Source organism: Lygodium microphyllum, chromosome 6, assembly GCF_053477565.2.
Source record: "Lygodium microphyllum isolate KBCC chromosome 6, Lygodium_microphyllum_v1.1.10, whole genome shotgun sequence".
In the NCBI taxonomy this organism is placed as follows: domain Eukaryota; kingdom Viridiplantae; phylum Streptophyta; class Polypodiopsida; order Schizaeales; family Lygodiaceae; genus Lygodium; species Lygodium microphyllum.
In genome coordinates, this window is record NC_141140.1 from 141,067,284 (window position 1) to 141,095,019 (window position 27,736).

The 27,736-nt window shown below is 40.3% G+C and overlaps 1 protein-coding gene across 1 annotated transcript; it reads left to right on the forward strand.

Annotated features, from left to right (window-relative positions):
* Nucleotides 1–17,335: 17,335 nt before the first annotated feature.
* On the forward strand, nucleotides 17,336–21,084 carry LOC148035212 (putative inositol transporter 2). The gene is made up of 8 exons (XM_087680632.1): nucleotides 17,336–17,365; nucleotides 18,024–18,207; nucleotides 18,347–18,417; nucleotides 18,539–18,874; nucleotides 19,089–19,196; nucleotides 19,301–19,492; nucleotides 19,650–20,066; nucleotides 20,375–21,084. Exons 2-8 carry the CDS (start codon nucleotides 18,057–18,059, stop codon nucleotides 20,852–20,854), a joined length of 1,755 nt encoding a protein of 584 aa, XP_087536758.1. The 5' UTR covers nucleotides 17,336–17,365; nucleotides 18,024–18,056; the 3' UTR covers nucleotides 20,855–21,084.
* Nucleotides 21,085–27,736: the final 6,652 nt, after the last annotated feature.

Sequence of the window (27,736 nt, forward strand, 5' to 3'; positions counted from 1 at the left end):
CTATCTGTCAATTGTCTCAACACTCCAAACTCTACCCAACCATATATCATTAGTTGCCTCATCACTCCAAAACTTTGGCCAACCATATATCCTTTCTTTCTACCTAAGAAAGCAAGTTCAACTTCAAGGTGTAGTAAACTCACCTACTTACCTTGAAGGCTCGAAGATAGTTCCAAGATCCAAGTGCTGTGTTCCAACACCTTTGCTCCTTTACATCCACCACCAAGTATGCCCATGTCAAGAGAAAAAGATAGAGAGGAAGAAGGAGAATAGATTTAACACACTTGGTTTCTTGCTCTCTCAATCACACTTCCTCACACACAGCCTCAAACTCAACCCTCTCACCAAGAATGGGAAGAAGAAGAAGAAAAACAAAAGATGGTGAAGAGATTCACTATCCCTAGTCCCTCACTCAGTACATGCTCTCACTCACTCTCTTCTTCACCCTCAACAATGGTTACACAAGATGGAGAATAGAAGAAGAGAATGGTTTAATGAGTCAAGGGTGCTTCTAAATTGTCCCCACTTGAGCAATGAAGAAAAGGGGATACTTGACCATTCTTCTGAAGAGAATTTGAGTCGAGAGTCATTGTAAGTCAAAGTCTTCCTCTTCCTTCCTAAAGGTGCAACAGTTAGGATATTAGATGGACTTTGATTATTTAAAAAGCTTCAACCACTTTGGTCAACTATTTGTCAATTGTCTCAACACTCCAAACTCTACCCAACCATATATCATTAGTTGCCTCAACACTCCAAAACTCTGGCCAACCATATATCCTTTCTTTCTACCTGAGAAAGCGAGGTCAATTTCAAGGTGTAGTAAACTCACCTACTTACTTTGAAGGCTCGAAGATAGTTCCAAGATCCAAGTGCTATGTTCCAACACCTTTGCTCCTACACATCCAACATCAAGTATGCCCATGTCAAGAGAAAAAGATAGAGAGGAAGAAGGAGAATAGATTTAACACACTTGGTTTCTTGCTCTCTCAATCACACTTCCTCACACACAGCCTCAAACTCAACCCTCTCACCAAGAATGGGAAGAAGAAGAAGAAAAACAAAAGATGGTGAAGAGATTCACTATCCCTAGTCCCTCACTCAGTACATGCTCTCACTCACTCTCTTCTTCACCCTCAACAATGGTTACACAAGATGGAGAATAGAAGAAGAGAATGGTTTAATGAGTCAAGGGTGCTTCTAAATTGTCCCCACTTGAGCAATGAAGAAAAGGGGATACTTGACCATTCTTCTGAAGAGAATTTGAGTCGAGAGTCATTGTAAGTCAAAGTCTTCCTCTTCCTTCCTAAAGGTGCAACAGTTAGGATATTAGATGGACTTTGATTATTTAAAAAGCTTCAACCACTTTGGTCAACTATTTGTCAATTGTCTCAACACTCCAAACTCTACCCAACCATATATCATTAGTTGCCTCAACACTCCAAAACTCTGGCCAACCATATATCCTTTCTTTCTACCTAAGAAAGCAAGGTCAACTTCAAGGTGTAGTAAACTCACCTACTTACCTTGAAGGCTCGAAGATAGTTCCAAGATCCAAGTTCTATGTTCCAACACCTTTGCTCCTACACATCCAACACCAAGTATGCCCATGTCAAGATAAAAAGATAGAGAGGAAGAAGGAGAATAGCTTTAACACACTTGGTTTCTTGCTCTCTCAATCACACTTCCTTAAACACAGCCTCAAACTCAACCCTCTCACCAAGAATGGGAAGAAGAAGAAGAAAAACAAAAGATGGTGAAGAGCTTCATTATCCCTAGTCCCTCACTCAGTACATGCTCTCGCTCACTCTCTTCTTTACCCTCAACAATGGTTACACAAGATGGAGAATAGAAGAAGAGAATAGTTTAATGAGTCAAGGGTGTTTCTAAATTGTCCCCACTTGAGCAATGAAGAAAAGGGGATACTTGACCATTCTTGTAAAGAGAATTCGAGTCGAGAGTCATTGTAAGTCAAAATCTTCCTCTTCCTTCCTAAAGGTGCAACAGTTAGGATATTAGATGAACTTTGATTATTTAAAAAGCTTCAACCACTTTGGTCAACTATCTGTCAATTGTCTCAACACTCCAAACTCTACCCAACCATATATCATTAGCTGCCTCATCACTCCAAAACTCTGGCCAAGCATATATCCTTTCTTTCTACCTAAGAAAGCAAGGTCAACTTCAAGGTGTAGTAAACTCACCTACTTACCTTGAAGGCTCGAAGATAGTTCCAAGATCCAAGTGCTGTGTTCCAACACCTTTGCTCCTTTACATCCACCACCAAGTATGCCCATGTCAAGAGAAAAAGATAGAGAGGAAGAAGGAGAATAGCTTTAACACACTTGGTTTCTTGCTCTCTCAATCACACTTCCTCACACACAGCCTCAAACTCAACCCTCTCACAAAGAATGGGAAGAAGAAGAAGAAAAACAAAAGATGGTGAAGAGCTTCATTATCCCTAGTCCGTCACTCAGTACATGCTCTCACTCACTCTCTTCTTTACCCTCAACAATGGTTACACAAGATGGAGAATAGAAGAAGAGAATAGTTTAATGAGTCAAGGGTGCTTTAAATTGTCCCCGCTTGAGCAATGAAGAAAAGGGGATACTTGACCATTCTTCTGAAGAGAATTTGAGTCGAGAGCCATTGTAAGTCAAAGTCTTCCTCTTCCTTCCTAAAGGTGCAACAGTTAGGATATTAGATGGAATTTGATTATTTAAAAAGCTTCAACCACTTTGGTCAACTATCTGTCAATTTTCTCAACACTCCAAACTCTACCCAACCATATATCATTAGTTGTCTCAACACTCCAAAACTCTGGCCAACCATATATCCTTTCTTTCTACCTAAGAAAGCAAGGTCAACTTCAAGGTGTAGTAAACTCACCTACTTACCTTGAAGGCTCGAAGATAGTTCCAAGATCCAAGTGCTATGTTCCAACACCTTTGCTCTTTCACATCCACCACCAAGTATGCCCATGTCAAGAGAAAAAGATAGAGAGGAAGAAGGAGAATAGCTTTAACACACTTGGTTTCTTGCTTTCTCAATCACACTTCCTTAAACACAGCTTCAAACTCAACCCACTCACCAAGAATGGGAAGAAGAAGAAGAAAAGCAAAAGATGGTGAAGAGCTTCATTATCCTTAGTCCGTCACTCAATACATGCTCTCACTCACTCTCTTGTTTACCCTCAACAATGGTTACACAAGATGGAGAATAGAAGAAGAGAATAGTTTAATGAGTCAAGGGTGTTTCTAAATTGTCCCCACTTGAGCAATGAAGAAAAGGGGATACTTGACCATTCTTCTGAAGAGAATTTGAGTCGAGAGCCATTGTAAGTCAAAGTCTTCCTCTTCCTTCCTAAAGGTGCAACAATTAGGATATTAGATGGACTTTGATTATTTAAAAAGCTTCAACCACTTTGGTCAACTATCTGTCAATTTTCTCAACACTCCAAACTCTACCCAACCATATATCATTAGTTGTCTCAACACTCCAAAACTCAGGCCAACCATATATCCTTTCTTTCTACCTAAGAAAGCAAGGTCAACTTCAAGGTGTAGTAAACTCACCTACTTACCTTGAAGGCTCGAAGATAGTTCCAAGATCCAAGTGCTATGTTCCAACACCTTTGCTCTTTCACATCCACCACCAAGTATGCCCATGTCAAGAGAAAAAGATAGAGAGGAAGAAGGAGAATAGCTTTAACACACTTGGTTTCTTGCTTTCTCAATCACACTTCCTTAAACACAGCTTCAAACTCAACCCTCTCACCAAGAATGGGAAGAAGAAGAAGAAAAGCAAAAGATGGTGAAGAGTTTCATTATCCCTAGTCCGTCACTCAATACATGCTCTCACTCACTCTCTTGTTTACCCTCAAAAATGGTTACACAAGATGGAGAATAGAAGAAGAGAATAGTTTAATGAGTCAAGGGTGTTTCTAAATTGTCCCCACTTGAGCAATGAAGAAAAGGGGATACTTGACCATTCTTCTGAAGAGAATTTGAGTCGAGAGCCATTGTAAGTCAAAGTCTTCCTCTTCCTTCCTAAAGGTGCAACAGTTAGGATATTAGATGGACTTTGATTATTTAAAAAGCTTCAACCACTTTGGTCAACTATTTGTCAATTTTCTCAACACTCAAACTCTACCCAACCATATATCATTAGTTGTCTCAACACTCCAAAACTCTGGCCAACCATATATCCTTTCTTTCTACCTAAGAAAGCAAGGTCAACTTCAAGGTGTAGTAAACTCACCTACTTACCTTGAAGGCTCGAAGATAGTTCCAAGGTCCAAGTGCTATGTTCCAACACCTTTGCTCTTTCACATCCAGCACCAAGTATGCCCATGTCAAGAGAAAAAGATAGAGAGGAAGAAGGAGAATAGCTTTAACACACTTGGTTTCTTGCTCTCTCAATCACACTTCCTTAAACACAACCTCAAACTCAACCCTCTCACCAAGAATGGGAAGAAGAAGAAGAAAAGCAAAAGATGGTGAAGAGCTTCATTATCCCTAGTCCATTACTGAGTACGTGCTCTCACTCACTCTCTTGTTTACCCTCAACAATGGTTACACAAGATGGAGAATAGAAGAAGAGAATAGTTGCACAAAGATCACACTAGCATAAATTTAGTAGCATGGGAACACCAACATGGATGTGCCAACATGAAGGAAACAATATGGATGATTATAACTACAATTTCCCATGGTTATATAGACCAAAATTAGTGTTAGTGTTAGGGTTATCCCCCCTACATTTTAGGGTTAAGGTTTACATTTCACTTTATGTTTTAGGGTTTCCACCACTTTTTTGGGTCCCCTACCCACTTTGTGGGATCCTCCCAGTCCTCCTCTAATTAATGCTTTGACCTTAGACTATTGGACCTAGCATGGACTATTACATTTGCATATTAGTGCACGACACTTAAAACTCTCACTATTGATGTAGTAGCATGTCAAGTAATATTGGAAACTAGAAGGATAAAAAGAGAGAGAAAGAGCTCTACCAATGGGCGTTTGCTACTATCTTTCTAAGAAAATAATCGCTAAAGGAAAAATAAATCATGTTGTGTCCAAACACTCAATTATAATGCACTTTTGCTTTGATTTATAGATTACCACGAGCCTTTTCATGGATTGTTCCCTTAACAAAATGTTAAAAAATGTCTCACACTTTCAAATTTATTTGGCCTTCTCAAGAAAGTCTTAGTGCAGAAGGCCACCTCACAGTTTTGTCTTTGTATGCAATATCAAGCTAGAATAGGACTTTACCACATGTGTGCTTCAACAATAAGCAAGTAAAGCCAAGACCTTTCTTTTGAAATCAAAAGGTGAGGCTATAAAAAAAAGCTCACGATCTTTGTAAGGAGGATGTTATTTTCTTCTCCTTCTCATTATAGTCTTACACATGCAAGAGAGAAACTCTTTTCTCTTATATTGTATCCTCCTATTTCCCATAATAATGCAAGGATATATGCATATCTAGAGCATACATATATGTGCACACTTACAATAAGCACTTAATGGCACTTAGTACTAAGGTTTTCATTTGTTTTGTAATTATATTGTGTATTTTAATCATTTAGAATGGCCATACATGTTTTTGTGGGCATTTTCACTCATTGGTGCACTTTTGTTGCATTCTTGTGTTTAGGGTCATTCAACACACTTTCTTCCATTGTCATGGCTCATAATAGCAAATCTTATAATATTTCTATTAGAGAGAGCTATACTAATTAACATTGGCATAAACAAGAATCTTATAGATTTTATGGTAGTTTATAATTTTTCTTTATCTCCTAAAGGTTAAGCACATTTGAGTGTGAAGGGTCCTTAAGGGAGTGCAAATTGAGCATGTCATTACTTTTAACAAAAGGTTGCCCACGAAAGTAGGTTCTTTGCTATTTCTAACAATCTATCCTCTCCTCTTATTATAATCACGCTCATATAAAACAAGATGTCTTTTTCCTCATATTTTCTATTTTGTCCCTCAGGATGAAACAAATATGTGCAATCTCTCATAGCACAAATACATGCGGCATCATAAAAGACACAATGGGGATGCTCACATCTCTTTATGGCCAATTGTTGGTGTTATGCGGATTCTTCTCATATTTTGTAAGTGTGCTTCTATATTCAACACTATTTTATGCATATGTTAGATTGTGGCACTTTTGTGTTATCTATTAAGTTTGTAGCTGCATGTTTTGGGATTATTTGTGTTGGGGATTCTTCGATATGTGCACTTCTATTATTGGGGCTCTTGATATAAAAGCAATTGGTGATGCAATTTCTTGGGCAAGTTAGATAGAAAAAAACCTCTTTCAACAAGGGAACAAAGAAGCACAAAAACTTCTGGGATTATACCTTCAACACATCCAATTAGTTCCTTGACAATAATTGATGAACTTGAGATATAGATCACAAAAAGGAAGAGCCTCTCAATAGCTAATAGAAGGGGAATCGAACTAGATAAAGGTAGAACAAATAGCAAAGAAGGCAAGAACATCACATATGAACCCTTCCTTTCTGTTCACTAATTGAAACTTAGCAAGCAAGGATATCATAAGTATAGCTAATCGAACAAGAAGCATTGAAATATAGATTTGATTGGAATAGGGGAGAGAGAGAGAGAGAGAGAGAGAGAGAGAGAGAGAGAGAGAGAGAGAGAGAGAGAGAGAGAGAGAGAGAGAGAGAGAGAGAGAGAGAGAGAGAGAGAGAGAGAGAGAGAGAGAGAGAGTTTCCGTGTGATGCCATATCCAATTCTATAACATCATTATATACATATTTTAAATGTAAAAGAGATAGCCACCACTTGCCAATACGAAGATGCCATCATCCTAATCAACCATCTCCATTTTCATCAATTAGCATCACTATCGTTCCATCATTACCTACATCATCAACACCTATGCCTAATCAATCCCCCATAAGCAACGTTCACCAAGTTTGCAGCAATATTTGTCTTTGCGAAGAGTTTGTATGCATAGAGTAAAGTGCACTAGGATGAACGAGCAACCCAAAGGCTATATAAAGTCTATTGCCACTAAGGCTGAAGACCATTGATTACTTCTTGTAATCACTTCCTTTGATAATTGCACCGTTGGAGAGAGAGAGAGAGAGAGAGAGAGAGAGAGAGAGAGAGAGAGAGAGAGAGAGAGAGAGAGAGAGAGAGAGAGAGAGAGAGAGAGAGAGAGAGAGAGAGAGAGAGAGAGAGAGAGAGAGAGAGAGAAGGACAAGAGAAAAATAGAGAGAAAGATAGTGGGAGGGAATGACATAGAGAGAGAGATAGTGAGATAGAGAGTAAGAGGGGGGTAAAAGAAGGATCTAAAGAAGAGAAGACCTTGAAGGACTACCAAATTCCAAAATAAACTAACAACAACCCTTCAGAACCCTTCCTTGCAAGCAACATTTGTTTTTTCCCCACTTGGATCTCCACCATCATTACATTCATGATCATCCTCTTCTCCTAGCCAAGATACTCATTGCCTTACTAGATTCTAAGTACTTTATTGTATCTTGTCAAGCTTTACATACAGTTTAGAGGTGCTAAAAGAAGTTCTCTTGTAAAACGATGGCCCTAAGTAGTGGAGAGATGGAGTGGGACAAGAGGTTGCATGTATGAATGAGGCCCCATTTGCACCAACTTTTGTTCAAGTGCCTTGGATAGATTTAAAGAAAAAATTACTTAAGTAAAATGAATGAATGAATGATTGATTAGCAACAATGAACAAAAAAGCATAGTTTCTATTTATGTAGGCAAGAACCTTGAATATCTTTAAATTATTATACATTCAAGAGAAAATTACAACTTACAACAACCACAAGATATGGAAATGAATTATTCCTTATGTTAGGAACTAGTCATGATTATCTCTGAAAGGATAGAACTACTACAAGTAAATATAGATGCCCTGCCCATGCATATTAAAGTATTATATGCTAAAACATTATATTATCTAGGAGAAAAGTGTATGACCTTTGAAAAGTATAAAGAGGGATGAGAAGTATCACACCCTAAACACTAAGGGGATTTTCATGTAACATTTTATATGATTATGCTTTAAGAGAAATAAGTTGTGGGGATATTCAAAGGAAAATGTTTTGGTTTTGATGAAATATTTTAAGATATGCTTGTTGCGTGGAAAAGGATGATTTCCTAGTTGAGATTAGGATGACTGCCTTGTTTGTGGATTTTGAAAAGAAATATCATGCCTAATTGGGCGGATTCTTAGATATGCCCAAATCTTCCCCGTAATACTAGTGGCAGAGCCCTTCACCAAGGAAACAGGTTTGTTTGCAGTGGGTGCTAGGATTGGCTTTGGATATGCAAGAGGTCTCTTCGTAGGAAAGATATTATGCTAGGAGGTGACAAGGGTGCTAAGGGGATCTGGTTGTAAATTCCTTGGGCATTGAGGATCGACCTAACCCTTGCGAGCCTAGGATGGTCTTCTCGAAAGGCCTTGATGTTAGATAAGGTCAAATTGGTAGATTATGCCCATGCAGGGGTATCTAGGTACTTTGGATACAAGTCTCGATATAAGAGACATAATGCCAACATGGCATTGCACCTTGGAGAAGGTGCAAGTGAATATACTGCTCATAACTATTTGCAAAGGATAGTTTGAAATTGTATTTATGTACGTGCCTAATTGACGTAAAGGAACATCATTTCAAAGGAGTTAATTAAGGAAGCTAATTGCAATATGTCAAATTACATCATGCTAGGACTAATTAGCAAACTAAAGAAAACCCTAAAGGGAAGTGGGTGGCTAGATCCTTGATGGGTCTTGTTTAATGCAAGGTGGTCTCAGTTTGGCAAGCGGCTTCCCAATTCGAGTGTTAGATTAGGCAAGTTTAAAAAGAGCCAAACATTGACTATCCTAGCATGTCGTCATTAGAACCTAACTAGTGCCGTTTTAGGGGGTCGAGGTTGATCATTCAAGGAATGCATATTTTGAGAATGCTAGAAATCCTTTGGTAGATTCCATTGAATAAAAACCAATCGTAAGGATTTTGTATAGTAGATATTAACTATGATTAAAAAAAGAACCACTTCAAAAAATAGGTGTAACAAATTAATTTCATGTATCAAGGCTGATTATAGTACACTTGTCCTCAGGGAGGTCAGTCATAAATATATGTATGTATCATATGGGTTCAATATAAGGGATTTTTAAAATACATTTTTTACACATTTTTAATATACAGAAAGGTCCCATATAAAGGGGCTACTTACAAATTAAATAGAAAAGGATTATCACTACAAGGGTACACACATATAGCGACGCTAAGTAGCGACGTTTTTTTTTTCGGCGTCAGTATTAGCGTCACTATTTAGCGACGCAAATAGAGACGTAAATAGCGATGCTAATAGCAACGACTTACTGCGGTAACATTTCGCGGAAACCCGAATGTTTCTTTCAAACGCGCGCGCGAAGGTGGAGAGAAAGAGAAAGGGAGGTGAGCAAGAGAGGGAGGTGAGCAAGGAAGCAAGCCGCGAGCCGCACGCGAGGAGAGGAGTGTCGCCCGCACGAAGAGGTCATGGAAGAAGAAGAGAGCACGATGGTATGCCCTGTTTTGGTTTCTTTACAATCTTTGTTTTGCTTTGCAATGTAGGTTAGAAAGTGTTGGTTTCTCTTCGATCTTTGTGTTGCTTTGTGTTGCTTTGCAATGTAGGTTAGGAAGTGTTGAAAGAGAGAGAAATGGAAGCGAGTGTTTTCAAATTTTTTATTGTGTTGGTTTTTATTCTTTGCAATGTAGGTACGAAAATGTATGTGTGTGAGCATAGTTTAGAGCCGACCTCAAAGATAGATAAGTTTAGAGCCGAACTCAAAGAGATAGGTACGAAAATTAAAAAAAAAAGACCTAAAATATATATAGTGGAGTGGTCCCAATATACAATATAGAATCGTTATTAAATTATCATTCCATTACATCGCAATCAAGATGTCTAGCACTCACGACCAACATGGTGGTGATCGTGAGGCTTGGCTCAATCAACATGTCCCCTATCCATGCACACAATGCAAATTGGCCATTCGTCGGAAACGTCATTTGTCCATAGAGCATGTGCAACGGTATGGAGAGTTTTGAGTTGAGATAATCGACCAAGCAGTCTTGAATTACGAGTTTACGGTAAGTTCTCTCTCATTACTATATGACATGTAATTGATTTAAGTATAACATTTTGGGGTTATCTTAGAAGTTAGCTCCTTAACATCCTTTACAGGGTTAGGGCCATGTCAATACATTGCAGTTCGCAGATCTCTTGCGTCCAGTAAGACGGGTTCGTTCGCGCTCTATACAAATGCCGTCCGAGATAACTAACTGTCTCATAGAAGGTGATAACTCTCAACCCCCTTCTATGGGTGAGAATGCTAGAGACATGGACAATCCTCCTGCTTTTTTGGAGCCCGAGTTAGAGGACATGATCGAATCATTGCTTCCGACGGACTCGGAATCCCAAGATCCTTTAATTGCGGAGGCTACCATTCCATTGTATGATAGGAGTCGGGTATCCTGTTTGAAGACACTTCTTGCATTGTTGAGCATACAAACAAAGTATGGATGGAGCGATGCGAGTGTGACATAGCTATTCAGGTATATTATGATGTGTATGATTCTTTATTGAAAGCCATTAAAATGTGCTATGTAGTACTCTAATAATGTGATTCATTGCAATTTGTAGAACGTTGAAATCTTACATTTTGCCTACCCAAAACACGATACCTGAGTCTCGTGATGATGCAAGACAAGTGCTGCAAAAGCTAGGCATGGATTATAATTGCATTCATGCTTGCCCCAATGATTGTGTTCTCTTCCGGGGAGAGTTTGAATTGTTGGCCACATGTCCCAAGTGCGATGCGGATAGGTATCGAAATGACTTGCAAGGACAGACTGTTCCGCATAAGGTTTTGAGGCACTTTTCGCTGATACCGCGTGTTCGCCACATTTTTCGGACCAAGAGTTTTGCAAAGTTGACTACATGGCATGCGGAAAATCGATCCACTGATGGTGTACAGCATACACCAGCTGACTCAGAAGCATGGCATCACATTGACGAGACTTTCCCTGACTTTGCAAAGGAGGCGAGGAATCTACGATTTGGTCTTGCCATGGATGGGGTAAATCCTTTTGGTTTACATTCCACCTCCTATAGTGTATGGTCCGTGGTCCTTGTTAACTACAATATACCGCCATGGCTTTCCACCAAGAAAGGACACCTTTTGCTCAGCTTGCTTGTGCCTGGACGATACAAAGTCAAGAATATGGATGTCTACCTCTCTCCACTGATTGATGAGCTAAAGGAGTTGTGGGAGGGAATTGTAGTGGAGGACATGAGCAAACATATTGGTAGGCGATCCGCAACTATAAGGGCAATTCTTATGTGGACCATGCATGACTTTCTAGGTTATGGAGAATGCTCTGGCAAAGCATGTTTTCTTATTTTGCTAGTTTTCTTTGAGCGATGTTGGTGTTATGACATGCCTCATTGTACATGTGTGTTCTGCAGGGCTAGTCACGTTAGGTTACCATGCATGTCCTCTGTGTGGACCAAGGTTGGATTCTCGTGTGGACCAAGGTTTGAGGGACATCGGGCTTTTTTGCCAGAGGGTCATGTCATGAGAGAATGATTTCTTGGTCGCCCTCCTGCGAGAATGAACGCACTGAGCTGGTTTGATCGCAGGATGGTGGACCAAGACTCGCTTCCCAGTGGAATGCGACACTTCTCAATTTTCTATGAGCTGGCTTATTGGAAAAAACTGAAAATTAACCACCTTTTAGATCCCATGCATATTTTTAAGAATGTGGGTAGCTTGCTATGGGACCACCTCACTGGGCAGTGAGACACACTAGGAGCGAGGATGGATTTGAAAGCAGTGGGAAAGATGGAACCATATTGGCCTATAAGTGGTGTCGACGGTCAAGTGCAATTGCCGCGTGCTCCTTGGGTTTTGTCTGGCAATGAAGTACGACGAGTAAAGGAAAACATCAAGTCCTTTCGCACGCCGACTAGCCTAATGCGTTCTCTCAAGACAGCATTCACAAAGGATGACCAACTGATAGGACTCAAATCCCATGATTGGCATAAGATGTGTCAGGTATGTACGGTATGAGGTTGCGTATGGCATGATTCTGCATATTAGATTTCAGAGTCTCTGTTTGTTTATACACAATATTAATTACATGGTTTTCACAGTTCGTATTGCCGATTGCAATCGCGGGGTCTCTGACATCGGAGGTACGGACAACCATTTACAAATTGTCCGAGTTAGTTCAGTTTGTCTCCCAAAAAGAGATTCATACATCATTGATTGAATCCACAAAATGCATGGCAGTAGAGACTGCTTGTCTTTTGGAGAAGTATCTTCCTACTAGCATGCTCATGATACAAACCCATCTTCTAGTGCATATTGTAGATGAATTGCAGGTTATAGGTCCAGTCCATAGTCGATGGATGTTTTTTCTTGAATGGTTCATGAAGACCTTAAAGGGATTTGTGCGACAACGGGCTCGTCCTGAGGGTAGCATGGCTGAAGGTTGGTTAGTGTCGGAGGCCTTGGTGTACATTTCTGAGTGGTTGTCCACTGTGGACCGGGACAAAGGCTTGATATGGTCACTTAAGGAGGATGATCGTCTGAGTGGAGATGTCCTAGTGGGAAATGGAATAGAGAAGAAGATGGACGCATCCATGGAGTCTAAGGTGAATCGATTTTGTATGCTGCATAGCGCTACAATGGAGAAGAGGCTGCAATGGTATGAGGATGCTCGAGCTGAGCGAGAGTCTGCAAGATCCGACTTTCAACAGAGTATGTGGCAATGGCCCATTCGATATATGAAGGGCTTAGAGGAGATGCTTCTCCTCATGTCCACTAGATGGCTACATGAGGCCCTAACCAAAGCATCTCAAGATGGAGAAACAGTTACTAAAGAAGAGTGGGACTTCTCACGTGGATGCAATCCCAAGGTATGCAATCCCAAGAAATTACAATCTATACTGCAAATCGCAACTAATATACTTGTTCTTCTCCTAGTATAAGGTCCATAGTGTAGCATGGTCACATGGACGACATTTCAGAGTAGAGCACATTGACAAGTTACGCTCGACAATGGACTGTGGAGTGATGGCAATGTTTGAGTAGGAAAGCCGACGACGTGCCACAGATCCAAACTGTGTAGTTGTAGAGATGGAGTATTTCGGATGTTTATAGAGTATCCTTGCAGTGGACTATCGAAGTTTCTATGTGACCATATTTGATGTGCAATGGTTCAAGGTTACTCTCGAAGGAGCAGGTGCAACTGTTCGGCGAGGGGCAAGTGGCTTTGTTGAGATTGACTCAACAAAGAAGTGGACCGATTTGAGTGATACATTTGTTTTGCCAAATCACTGTGAGCAGGTAAGAGTCCCTAATACTTGGCGTGCTTTAGCAATCTCAAAGTGGACTTTTATACTAATTGTAATATGGATCAGGTCATCTTTTTCCCTAATCCACAACAACCTCAATGGTGGTATGTCATTCCCATGACATCTAGGAGTATCCCCCTGTTTGCTAGAACCCCCGTACCGATCGTAGAAGAGAAACCTTTAATGGCAGCAATGAGACAGAAGGCATACAAGAAACTAGGATGAACCGCCTGGAGGACCAAGACATCTCACCTATGGAGATAGAGGATGGGTTTTTTGAAAATGAAGCAGAGTCCTCATTTTGTGGAGAATTTTGTATAGATCTCCCGGTGTATACTGAGCTATGTCAAGATGAGATTGTGGAGCCCTAAACAAAAGTGACTCGATCAAAACGTTCCTCCCACTATAGCAATGCCACTTTTTGCAAATCGGTTAGGACACTTTGTATGTTTTTGGAGTATGGTGTTTTGTATTATCTAATTATTATTATTATTTTAAAATGAAGTCTTGCAAATTAAGTCTTAGTTTTATTATGTCTTGCAATTCATTATCTAATTAACTTATTTTTCCTTGTATGTGCAGGTTTAGGATTTGGGCACGGACGGCAGGATGAGTCACGATTTTACAAATGACGACATTGACGCGATGCTAGCGCGTTTCTCACCGGAGCAGCTAGCACGGGTCAGAGATAGAGCCGATGCACAGCTTTCTCGTTGCACCTCAGCACGATCGACAGACTCTAGACGGTTCGATGCTTCGATCTCCAGTAGACGCAGTCGCAGGTCTTGCTTTGCTTCAGAGTCACGTAGTCGAGAAGGAGGCAGCTCCTGTTGTGGGGTTACAGATGCAGTCTCTCCCACTTGCATTGCCACTAGGGAGTCGACACCGTCTTTCACTAGCGGTAGCGGGTAGACGTCTACTGCTCCCACTCCTTCACGCACCCCACCGATCACTCCTAGGGCCGACAAGAAGTACACGAAACCCACTCCTCCAGGTATGTATTTTCACATCCTTTTTCGCAATAGCACTTATCAATTCAAGTTGTGTTTGACACATTTGTATTAATGTCATGAAAGTACCCGTTTGCAAAATCTTGCAGGTTACTTGTATCTCATAGATAAGGCCACTGGCCATTTATACATGAATGATGATGGAAAAGCTGTCATCTCTAGGATGCATGAGTTGTGCCAACAAGTATTTCGGCACAACATTACAGACAAGTGGAAGGAGATTCCAGATGCCAGCAAGGAGTACATAATCGATACATTGTATCAAGAGTTCCCTCAGCCCTCTAGCAATGATAGATTTTCGAGAGGGTGGATGATGACACATATGCGTGACTATCGGTCGTGTAGGCGGTCTGATGCATGCGAGGCAGTCAAGTTGGGCAAATCGAAGCCGGAGTGGTTGGATACAGAGGACTGGAGTAATCTCCAGTATGAGGTGACATCCACTCTAGACAAGTGGAAGCAGTAGAAGGACGCAGTAAAGGCGCGCTTGGATGCAGGATCGGTGCATCACCTTGGTAGCGGCAGCCACGCAACATTCCTGGCAGATTTCGTAAGTATTAATAGGGTAGAGTACTCTAATTTAATGACATCCATGTTGATGTATGTATTTCGAACATGAATCTCAAGTACGTTGTTTTTCAATGTTTGTGGCCACAGCAAGGTTTTACGAATCGCGACCCGACTGCACTAGAGGTGACATACGGGGAGAAGCATGGCTTGAGTGCCCTGATCGAGAAGCTCTATGCTCACGGAGGACCGGTAAGTAGTAATAAATATCACTCCTAATTTGAGAAATCTGTCATTATATGTCAGTTTATATTTGGTACTCACAATTATATATGTATTTGCTGTTGCAGACTCCCTTCGGTATGCCACTACAGCGAGAGGAGTTTTCTGATGCGGATGAGTCGTAGAGAGCAGATTAGGCTACATATGATTACTTCCCATCTTGTATTATGTAAGTCCTTATGGCCTCTATCCTCCATATGTAATAGCTAAGTGTATATGATTCGGACTTCTATGTTGTAGCATGACTCCATATACACATCTCCATGTTATTCACCACATATTGATGTACAGGTGTATATATATTTGCTTTGTCACAGTAGCACTTCTCAATTTAAGTTTTGTTATTTTCTTTATCAATGCAGTGCACATTTGTGTTAATTAATGCCATGAAAGTACTTGTTTGCAAAGTCTTGTCATTATTTGGGATCGATTGTCTAACTTCTTTGATAGCAGGAATTGTCTCTTAGCCCTGTGTGGCTCTAACTGTGGCAGGGCTGCATCTGTAGCTCTGCCACAAATTTTTTTTTCTGCAATCGTCGGTATCAGCGTCGGAAAATAATTCTACAATCGTCGGTATTAGCGTCGGAAATTCCTCTGTAACCATCACTATTTTCGTCGCTAATTTCGTCGGTAATAGTGTTGCTAAATAGCAACGAAAATAGTGAGGCAAATAGCGACGGTTTTGTAGTGATGCTAATAGCGACGACGGGGATATTTTTCATATATAAAGAAAACGTCGTTATAGCATGTATATGTTGTAGTGTATGTTTGTTTAGGGAAAAATTCACAGACAAAGATATTTATAAATAGTCCTTGAACTCATGTGATATAGAGGGTATACATATAGTGAACTACCTAGGACCTATCCTATATGCAAAATCTTTGTAAGCGAAAAATAGTCAATCATATTTCACATTCTCATTCATCCAGCCACTCTCCCTTAAGAAATCCTATGTGTATACCAATGGAAGTTGTGGCATAGTGGTTTGGTTGTGGATTGAGTTACAGGATGCGGAGTTCAAACCTTGTGGAGCACATCTCCAAAGGCATAATAAAAATATATATTCACTTCTAAGAGATCCTATGTGTATTGTATTTTGGTGTCCATGGCAAGCCCTAGAGTTTGGGATGGTAGGGCTTGGGGTGGGGTTGACCGTTTGCCCAAAATGAGTCTCTGCGACCAATGAAAAAGAGAGTTTTGATGCATGCAAGGGTAAGCCTGACTCGAACCGTGGTTGTCAACTTTCTTATGACAACACCTTGTCAAGCTAAACACCCTTTTGTCATGTAAAACGGGGCCTATCCGAGCCTTCTCTCTATGGACGTCGGGAATTGATGGAATAGCCAGAGCTGCTACCGAGAAGCTGGAAAGCTGCAAAGAGAGAGAGAGAGAGAGAGAGAGAGAGAGAGAGAGAGAGGCAGAGGGAGGAGGTATTTGATGATCGATCGAAGGGCGGGGCTCGTCCCCTGCAGGGAAATCGATGGTCTATAGATAGATGGATGGGGGGGGGTGAGATGATTCAAGCACTGTCATTATTTAAATTAAAAAAAAACGAACTCCATTTTCTCACGTGCACATGCATGCACTTGCCCTAATTAATTGCTTGATTATTATTATAATATCCAAGGATAATTTCTCATGAGCCGTCGGAAAGGATTATCCAAGAGACCTGGAGGCTGGAATTGTAATGATGCAGTCAACGGCCCCTGCACCTCCGATAAGTAGAGATGGCGCCTCTGTCATACGGATGTTTTCTCGTAGAAATTAAAGGCGGCGGAAAAAGAAAAAGAGAAATTATTAGGAGAGAGAGAGAGAGAGAGAGAGAGAGCGCGTTTATAACCTGCTCCAAAAAGCAAGGAGGAGAAGCTGCAAAATAGCAAAAGCAGTTGGTAACACAAAGACGGGTATTAAAAGCAGTTACAGAGAATCGACCTGATTCCCGTTTTTATAAGAGAGAGTGTGCTGCTGTGGAATTCATGATGCCGGACTGACATTCCAGAAGAAGAGAGATCGACCAGCGACTGCTCTTCTTCTTCTTCTTCTCCTTCTTGTGGGTGACGAAAGACTACAGCACGAGCGCTTATAATTGGACGATCATCAGTAATTCACAAGGAGACGTCGACTCATCATCGAGAGGTCTCCGGAGTGTCTCGAGGTTGGTTTCCCTTCCGCCTGCATGCAAACAGCTCACTAGATCAAGAACATGCAAACACTTGAGTAGATCAAGACGTACCCTCGTATATATTATATTGTCTTACTTTGCTCATGATATTGAATAACAGATTGAATGTATATCATTTCAATCTGTTCATTATATTGAGACTTTAATCTATTATGTCTTGCATGCACGTAGAAAGAAGGTAGGCACATGTTCTATGAATTAAGGTGCTCGTGGCACATGCTCTATTAATATGGTAGATGTGCTAGCTCTCTCCTACTCTAAATCAGCTAATACACCAAGCTCCTATCCTGGATCTTCCCCACCTGTCGCAGCACAGTCATTGCTCTTATAGTTGAAAGGATACCAACAATAATTTAATTGCATGCAACTAAAATTGAAACCTCGCTCTATTATAAACCTGTAGTTGCTCACAGATTACCTATTATTAATTAGTCTATTGACAACAACAATATGGGAACGATACTACCTGGATTTTGAAGCAAGTGTTCAGTATTTTATCTTACATGGATCTAAAGCAATCTGTCATTAAAATATTCAATTATCATCCGATAATCATGAGTAACATCCATACTAATTTCTCTATTTTCTTTATTCATTTTGATCATTTTTATGATTGTACTGTTACATGCAGTTAACTGCAAGGCCCAAAATCTCAGACACTATTATGGAAGCTCCCATTCCTCACAGCCCCAATGATGGAAAGAGCACTTGGGAAACACTTAAAACTCTTTGGAGAGACCTTAGAAAGAATAAGTACCTACTTTTGTTGACTTGCGCCGCAGGCTTGGGTGGTCTCTTGTTTGGCTACGATACAGGTAATACACATGCCAATTGTGCTGTTTAGAGTTTAACACTGTTTGAGACAGCTTGTGAAGTGCAGTACGCAAGAAACTATCGTTGATGGAATCTCTTCGCACCTGAGGATTGATCTGCTTTTATTGCATGCCTTTGTAGGTGTTATATCAGGAGCTTTGCTGTACATTCGGGATGATTTCAAGCAGGTTGATCAAAGTACTGTTCTGCAGGTGATTATTATGATAAATTCCCTCTCTGTTTAGAATGTCATATGAATTAGGTTAGCTAGTCTCTTCTATAACTTGAGTTATTGATCCATCCTCTGTAATCATGTTTTGCCCAACACCACAGGAGACCATTGTCAGCATGGCAATTGCAGGTGCTATAGTCGGAGCAGCTATTGGTGGATGGATCAATGACAAGTTTGGGCGTAGACGTGCAATTCTGTTTGCAGACCTACTGTTTATACTTGGAGCCATTCTCATGGGGGCTGCCCAGAACCCTGACATGTTAATTGTCGGCCGTGTCTTTGTGGGGCTCGGAGTAGGGACAGCATCAATGACTGCTCCTCTGTATATAGCTGAGGCTTCCCCTGCCAAGTATAGGGGGGCCTTAGTAAGCACCAATGTGCTCTTCATTACAAGTGGCCAATTCTTCTCTTATGCCATCAATTTGGCCTTTACAAAGGTATGGACTCTGCTGCAATATACAATATTCATCTGTGCATGGTTCAAGATCAATTATACTAGAATCTACCAACATCTTAAAACAGATTGCTAATATGTAATTAATGTATAACCATAAGCCAGGGTAATTTTAAAATACGGGTAATATAGTACACACGTTATAGTTACCAGGTAGTACAGGTTTGGCTAATCATGGATTTGGTGCATGGATTAAGGTACCTGGCACTTGGAGGTGGATGCTTGGGGTTGCAGCAGTACCTGCCATTCTCCAATTCTTTCTCATGTTATTCTTACCAGAGTCTCCACGCTGGCTGTTTAGAAAGGTACATGGGTCATAATAGATTGATATAAATAGCGAGATTAGCTAGGCAAGAGCCTGGCGGAATCTAACGTTTGCCCGGTTCAATTCCTACCATGGATGCTGCAGGATAAAACAGAGAAGGCTGCTGCTATCCTTGAGAAGATTTATCCTCCGGAGCAATTGAAGATTGAGATTGAGGAGCTACGAGCATCAGTCAAGGAGGAAATTAGAGTGAATGGGGAGCTAAAGGTGTCATACTCAGACTTAGTGAAGTGCAAAGAGATCAGACTTGCCTTATTAGCAGGTGTTGGGCTGCAGGTAATCATGGACAACTGATGCACAACATTGAGTCTTGACTACATATTTCAGTTGCTAAATCATGTACTGAAGCTATGGTGGGAGCAATCTAATTATATATGCTTCAAATGCTTTCAAAGCATGCGATACGGTTTCACATCTCATTTATGTGTTGCAGGTGTTTCAACAATTTGTGGGCATAAACACTGTAATGTACTATAGTCCATCCATAGTGCAAATGGCTGGATTTGCATCTAAAAGCATGGCTTTGACTCTATCACTGATTGTGGCTGGTGTGAATGCGGCTGGTACGATAGCTGGGATGTTCTTCATCGAGCGGGCAGGGAGACGCCCCCTAGTGATGAGTAGCTTGTTTGGGGTGATCGTGGCATTGGCTGTACTGACATATGGTTTCCATGCTACTGCCGGAGATGCACCACCTATCATAAGCCCCTCACAGATGACATCAAGCAGTATTGTCTTCAACAATGCTACTACATGCCCTGCTTTATTTGAGGCCACCCAGCCATCCTCATGGAACTGCATGCGTTGTCTCAAAGTTGGTTGTGCCTTCTGTGGTCCTCATTCAATGAAGGTATGGTTTTTATAATCCTCTTTCTGAAATCGATTATAAGAGATGCATTTTGCATTAGCAGTACTGTAGGTATATTAGTAATATATTCTGCACAGTATGCAATTTATATGTAATCTGCCTTCTAATTTTCATCTATGAATGAGTGGTATAGTGTGAAATTCTTTACAATCTTGTATGTGAACCATTAATTTCAAGCAAGACATATATAATTCTTCATGACTAATTTCTTGGACATATATAATGCTATATTGTGCAGAATGCTTGTTTATTAAAATCTTGAACATATATGTTAATGACATATTGTGCAGAATGCCCCGGGTGCTTGTGTCCTATCAAGCAAGGTGGTGGAGAATTCATGCCTAGCGCAGGCAGGGGACTGGTTCACAGGAGGGTGTCCAAGCGACTATGGCTGGCTGGCCCTTGTGGGTTTGACACTGTACATAGTGTGCTTCTCCCCTGGGATGGGGCCTGTTCCATGGGCGGTGAACTCGGAGGCGTACCCACTCAGGATCCGCGGTATCTGCGGGGGCATAGCAGCGACTGCCAATTGGGTTTCCAACCTCATTGTAGCTCAGACCTTCTTGTCCCTCACCAAGACACTGGGCACTTCCTACACCTTCCTAATATTCTGCATGATCTCTGTGCTAGCTCTGGTGTTTGTCATCTTCTTTGTGCCAGAAACAAAGGGTCTCTCATTGGAGGAAGTGGAAAACATGTGGAAAAAGAGAGCTGGGACAGGGGCACCACCCCCTACCAAGGAGCCTGTTACTCTAGTAGACAATGTCTAGCCCCACCAAGTGGAAAACATGTGGAAGGAGAGGGCTGGAACAGGGGCACCACTCCTCGTCAAGGAGCCTATTTTACTCCAATAGATAATGTCTAGCCCCATCACACACCGCCCATCACCCCTGCACCAAGGAGTGTGTTGTTGCTGTGGATATGCTGACAGATTACAATCTATGAAGCCAACCCTCCTCTCCTCTTACTACCTCTACCCTTGCTACGATTTGATAACAGATGTATACCTGTAACGTTACCATACTTTTGTGATAATACATGCACAGCTTATATTCAGAAAGCTGATTAGTAATCCTACAGTTCTAATGTGCTCTACCCCTTGTTACTGGATTTTCCTTCCTTCACCATTCTTCCTTTTCTAGGGGAAATTGACATTGTCAAAGAATGTTTACAAAGACAAAGGCGACGTTATCAAATTCACAAAGGTTGAACCTGGGAGATAATTTAACAAAGACCGAGGCAAAACCCGAAAGATAATTTGGAAATTGGTTTTAAGATAAATAACTAAGGCTTAACTTTTACTGAATAGTACATAGTACTGCTTGTTGAATGCTATTAATGGCGGTAGAATACCCACTAGTTGTGCATCTCATTTTCTAAAAGGTTGAAGAGGACTAGCATCATGCATGGCAAGTGCAGTACCACTCTTCTAGAACAAATTCTTTACACAATTAACACCAAAATCTTTCCCTTGTAGCAACGATAAACTACATTGTTTTGAATGAGTGATGTCCATAGTATGCCCAAAGTGGTTTCAAGTGTTAAGTAGTTGCAAGTTGTCATATACACACATCTTAGGGATGCAATCTTTCAACCAAAGTATTCACATACAATATGGTTTTGACCTCTTGTGAGCTTTCATATGACCTTCCATAGAGCAAACATATGCTACAATTTTTTTTGAAGTTGGTGACATTTGAAGTCGATATCAAAGTCATAGTCATATCAATTATATGGCACCTTCACAAAAAGTTGAGAGCCAATAAGAATGAGGCACACATTAAGAATTATGCCTAAACTTGGGTACTATTATATATATGTGACTTTAGACTCTAATCCTTTCGTATGACTCTATTTAACACACCTTTTGTCTCCAAAATATGATGTTTTCTATACCAAGATAAGCTTATGTATTGGTGTATTATCTTGACTGTGTGTGTGCCAAGCATGGAAAGATCATATGATGATATCATCAGTTTCCAACCAAATGGTGTTGAGATTATCAAAGCACTCACTACATTTATTTATATCCATCTTTAATGTCTTTTGGCTTCCCCTTTTGGTTGATAGCATCGTCTCCTTGTCCAAAGCCTACTTGGCATAAAGAGCTAGTGTGTTTTCCATGTCTAATACCAAAGTATGCAACCTTTGTAGTCTCTCCTCTTTGTGTCTATCTTGTAGAAGCTTGTGCCTTAACATGAACTTTAGTGATGGTTGCCTCATACTTCTTGGAACAACACACTGCTTTCCATAGAGAGCTTGGAAAGTAACTTGTAGCATTGGAAGTAATTAGTAGCAACATTGTCTAGGATATTCAACAATCAACTTGAAAAGGATTTCTAAATTTGACCATCGAAGGATTCAGCTAGACTATTGGATTGAGGATGAGGAGGAGTGTCTTGTGCTTGATTGCAAGCATTGACACTAACATTGTACAATTTCACCCCATAAACTCACCTCCCAAGGTTTTGATGATATCCAATAATACTCTATTTCTCTCTTGTAGCTTTGATGGCTCTAGTTTTTGGCAATTTGGACATGCACCTCACTATATTGATGATTTGTACTTTACTATTACTAGTCCTAGGGATAAGCGCAATCACATCGGATCCCCACCATTCAAAGATCCTAAAGCTTACTAGATGCTTTGTTGATTCTAGAACCAATGATATCTTTCGAAGAGCCTCGCATTGACAAACGACTAACACTGTCTTTTTAGCTCCAAAATGGCTTGGACAAGCTCTCCATTATTAGAAGCCCTCACATAATCCTATATCTCATCTTCATGCACCACTCTTCTCAAGATGCCATCCAAACATTTATGGTACTCTTAGGTAGAATTGCCTGCCTATAAGAACATATCTCATGGCCCTTCTTGCAATTGCACACTTCTGATTCTTTGATAAAATCAATCTAGAAAACATGATCCTTTTCTATTAGGCTTTGTCTAGTTGCATATCTTGGCACATATCATATGACAACTCTAACTTGTTGCTTGGAAAGATACCCTCATCTAACTTGTGAGCCATTTTATTCTCTCCTCAATATATATGCCATACTTCATATGTTGAAAAATCATTTCAATAAGTTTTTGAATGTAAAGAACCACTTACTTCATGTCATCCTTCTTCACCTTCCCAGTACTTAGATCTCTCTAGTGCTAAGCATGGCATCTCCCTTAATCATCGATCTAGAAACTTTTCTCTTTTGGCACTTAACAAATCCTAATATAAGGTTGCAATATTTTGCACCTTTGTTGCTCTAGACCTTGCTTTTTGTCTACCATACCATAACTCCTCTCCATCTTTTTGCTTTAAGAGCAAAGTCAACTAGTCCCATCGGTCTACTTTTCTACAAAAGTCATTTTACCATTTACATGGCAGTGAGCTCGATGGCTCTTTTAAAATGACTTCTATAGCGAAGTATATTATGACTAATCAATTAATTATGAAGATAGGATGTTGGGCTTCCTTCTTTTGTCTTCCTTTTCCATTGCTCTTTCTTCTTATGCTAGTAATAGAGGTCAACATTACCCCTCGTAAGATGAGTATGAAAGTGCTTTCTCATTTGGGTTATTTGTCATATTTGAGGTATGCTAATTTTGACCATTGTGATCATTTTGTATATAGGAAACATGCTCAAACAACACACAAGAAGTCTCTTTTATTGAAATATTCTCCTCTAGAGTTGGTACATTTAGATGTATGTCAAATGCCAAGGTTTTCTCTAGGGGAAGCGAAGTACTTTATCACTTTTGTTGATGATGCTACATGCAAAGTCTAGGTATATCCAATTTGTAATAAGGATGAGGATTTGGATAAATTTAAGAAATTCGTAGCATGGGTTAAAAATATAATAGGTAAAACACTCAAGTGTCTTTGCTTTGAAAATGGTGGGGAATACATGTCTAAGGTATTTCAAAACTTTTGTGACAGTAAAGGGATAAAGAGGGAGCTCACTACCCTTCATTATTTGCCCCAAAATGGAGTCGTGGAGGAGCGCATGAATGGGACCATTTAGAAAAATGTTTGCACTATACTCTCTCATGCTGCATTACCCCATGGTTTTTGGGCAAAGGCTATTATGACATAAGTTCATTTGATTAATCGGTCACCAAATAGGTCTTTGGGGGGAAGAGTTCCTTGGGAGGTGTGATCGAGCAAGCCACCTTTGTATGCTCATCTGAGAGTGTTTGGAACGAGGCATTTGTGCATATTTGTAAGGAAGAATGCAGCAAACTTGACCCAAAGTCTTGTAAATGTATTTTCCTAGGATATTGTGACAAGGGTGAAATGGGGTATTGATTATGGCATCTTGAAAAAAGGGAAGTAGTGCGTAGAAATGATGTTATCTTCTGAGAAGATGGCATGCACAAATAGCCTGAAAAGATAGAGGAGGTACCGATCAGACAATAGAGAATGTCCACTAAAGAGCAATAAATACTAGCTATAAATGGCCTTGAAAAGACAGGGAATAATGCTAAAAATGATAAGCACAAGCAGTTGTCCATGATGTCCCACAATCTCAGCATGATAATATGCAGTTATACAATAGTTAGACCTAACAAGACAACATGCTAAAATTTTAGGACAATAAGCTATAAATACAAATTTACAAGCCCAATAGCCAGCAAATGTAGAACCTTTGATCTATAGGTCAAATTGACCTTCAAGTTAGCTTGATAGGTTTGTTCCCAGTGCTAAGTATATTGCAGATTATGTCATGTTGACTAATTGTGGTGAATCATCATGCTTCAAGGAAGCAATGGATAGGAAGAATAGCAAAAAATGGCATAAGGCCATGCTATCAGAGATGGAATCTCTTGAAAAGAATGCTACTTGAGACTTGGTGCATTTGCCCAAATCGATAAAATATACAAATGGGTTTATAAGAGGAAACTCACTTTTGGTTCTTCACCAAAGTACAAAGCACGACTTATTGCAAAGGGATACAAGTAGGAACATGGATTTGATTTTGATGACATTTTTTCTGCTGTAGTCAAAATGACTACTTTGCAGTCTTTGGTTGCATCTGAGGATATGGAACTCATGCAGATGGATGTAAAGATTATGTTCTTACATGGTGATCTACATGAGGACATCTATATGCAACAATCATAGGGTCTTGTGGCAAAGGGGAAAGAGCACATTGCATGTAAACTCAAAATGAGTTTATAATGGGTTGAGTCAAGGACCTTGAGAGTTTTATCATAAGTTTGATACATTCTTGAAGTCTCAAGGCTACTACAAGAATCAAATGGATCACTATGTGTACATGAAGAAGGCAACTTGATACTCTTTCTTGTCTATGTGGATGACATGTTGATTGTGGATAAGGCTGTTCATGCCTTGGACATCCTAAAGAAAAACCTACATAGCAGCTTTGACATGAAGAATCTTGGTGAAGCAAATCATATTCTTGAGATACAGATACTCAAGAAATAGGTCAAAGGATCTTTTTTACCTGTCACAGCAAGAGTATGTATCCAAGTTTTTGCAATATTTCACTATGGAGGGGGGGAAAGCAATTGGTGTTCCATTTCCTCCATATGTGAAACTCAGTGCAAAGGATTGCCCTACATCTGATGAAAAGGCTAAAATGGCCAAGATTGCATATACTTCAGCTGCTAGCAGCTTGATGTATCCTATGGTTGCTACACATTCTAACATTGCATTTGTGTTGGGAGTGGTTAGCAGGTACATAGCACACCTTGGAAAGAAGCATTGGGAATCAGTGAAGGGTATCATGAGGTACCTTAAAGGCACAAAAGAATTGTGCATCTGCTTTAGGAGGCAGAAGGCATTTGTTGTTGGCTTTACAGATGCAAACTATGTTGGTCATTCTCAGACTGCAAGAAGTCTACTTCAAGCTATATATTCACCTTCACAAGAGGACCAATCTTATGGATATCTAGGCTATAGAAGTGTGTTGCATTGTCTAATATAGAGGTAGAGTATGTGGTTGCCATGCAAGGAGGCTTAATGGCTCTCACGTTTGGTGGGAGAACTTGGTATTATAGAGGTTCATGACCTCCATTGTGATAGTTAGAGTGCTATCATGTTAGCACAAAATTCTATCTTTCACGCAAAGACAGAACACATACATCTGAAGTATCATTTCACCAGAGAGGTACATCACATCAAAAGAATAGAGCTTGTCAAGGTGCACACATATGATAACCTTGCATACCTTCTCACAAAGGTCTTCTTGCAGAGCAACTTGCTCATTGCCTGACAATGATGGGAGTTGGATATGTATAGGTTTTCAACTTTGTACATACTTAAACTTACCTGATTCTTTTAGGCACCTTACCTTTAGGTGGGAGGTTGCTAAGAATAAAGTGCCAATGTGCCCACACCCACACTGGGTGTGAATGTCCTTTTACGAGGCATTGTACTATATACCTATCTGAATGAATAAGTAGTACATAGAAGAGAAGTACCCAAGAAGATAACTATGTTTCTCTCTCTCTCTCTCTCTCTCTCTCTCTCTCTCTCTCAATCTGCATCTCCAGTGACACACACCCTTGAAGCTCCATCAAGTGGTACATAGAGGTACCACAGTTAGGGAGGAAAAAAGAGGCGGTTGAAAAAATTGTTGAGAAGAAGAGAGATGGGAAGTTTTGCGAAGGTGCCATTCATCTTGCCTCCTTGTCACCATCATCTTGGCCACAATCGAGAGGGAGAGAGAAGGCATTATCTCAAGGCACCTTGAGTGAGAAGGAGAGAAGGGAGGGGTAATAAAGAAAGAGGTAGGCGCCGTGAATGAGTGAGAGAGAGAGAGATCATCACTGGCACTATTTTTGCATAGAGAGAGAGACTAGAAATATGCATTGATAGGAGGGGAAGAAGCTTCAATCCAGTTGGTCCTATAATCCATAGATTGAGAGAGAGATAAAATGGAAAGACTTCCATTGCCATGCCTTGCTTTCTATGGTCAAGAAGAAGATAACTGTGTTTGTGTGTGTCTCTCTCAATATGCATCTCCATTGACACACACCCTTGAAGCTCCATCAAGCATTGGTCTACAACAGCCACGCCATATCATTGAATACCAACTCTTGGAGGGAGGTGTAGGAGATAAAGCTATCTTCATTTTCTTGGAGGGAGGTGCAAGAGATGGCTACATGGTAGGATATTGTTACAAAAAAGAAATGAGAGGTGAAAGAAATGGAGAGCCAGGGGATTATCAATGTTATTGAATTATCTTCATGGGAAGTAGTATACTTATAATATTAATCATGTGCACTCCTTAGGATGCGACTATCTTACTATGTAGCGCGAAGTATGTATGAAGTATAACTGTGAGTTTGGTCATGGATAAGCCTAGGGTAATATCCTAAACTTGAGGATCTAATTGATGTGTAGTTATATGTGTTGTGTAGTGCTCAGGGTGACAAGTCTTTGGTCATAAATTGAGGGGACTTGCCCTTTAAGTGCCATGAGGTGGTGATGTGTGGGGAGGGGCTAATGTTTAGTAACTCCCTAGGTGCAGTAGTACACATGATGATGCTCTCTCTCTCTCTCTCTCTCTCTCTCCTTAATTTTATATTTTCTTTTGAAATAAATAATACAATGCAAATTTTACTATTCAAATAAAGGACATGTAGCATGTACTAGAGGTGGCCTCTACCTAGTAGATATTCCTTCACT

Coding starts and splice junctions, on each gene's coding strand:
- LOC148035212 (XM_087680632.1), top strand. CDS start 18,057: ATGGAAGCTCCCATTCCTCACAGCCCCAATGATGGAAAGAGCACTTGG. Junction 18,418..18,538: donor ATCAAAGTACTGTTCTGCAG/GTGATTATTATG, acceptor CCAACACCACAG/GAGACCATTGTCAGCATGGC. Junction 19,197..19,300: donor CACGCTGGCTGTTTAGAAAG/GTACATGGGTCA, acceptor TGGATGCTGCAG/GATAAAACAGAGAAGGCTGC.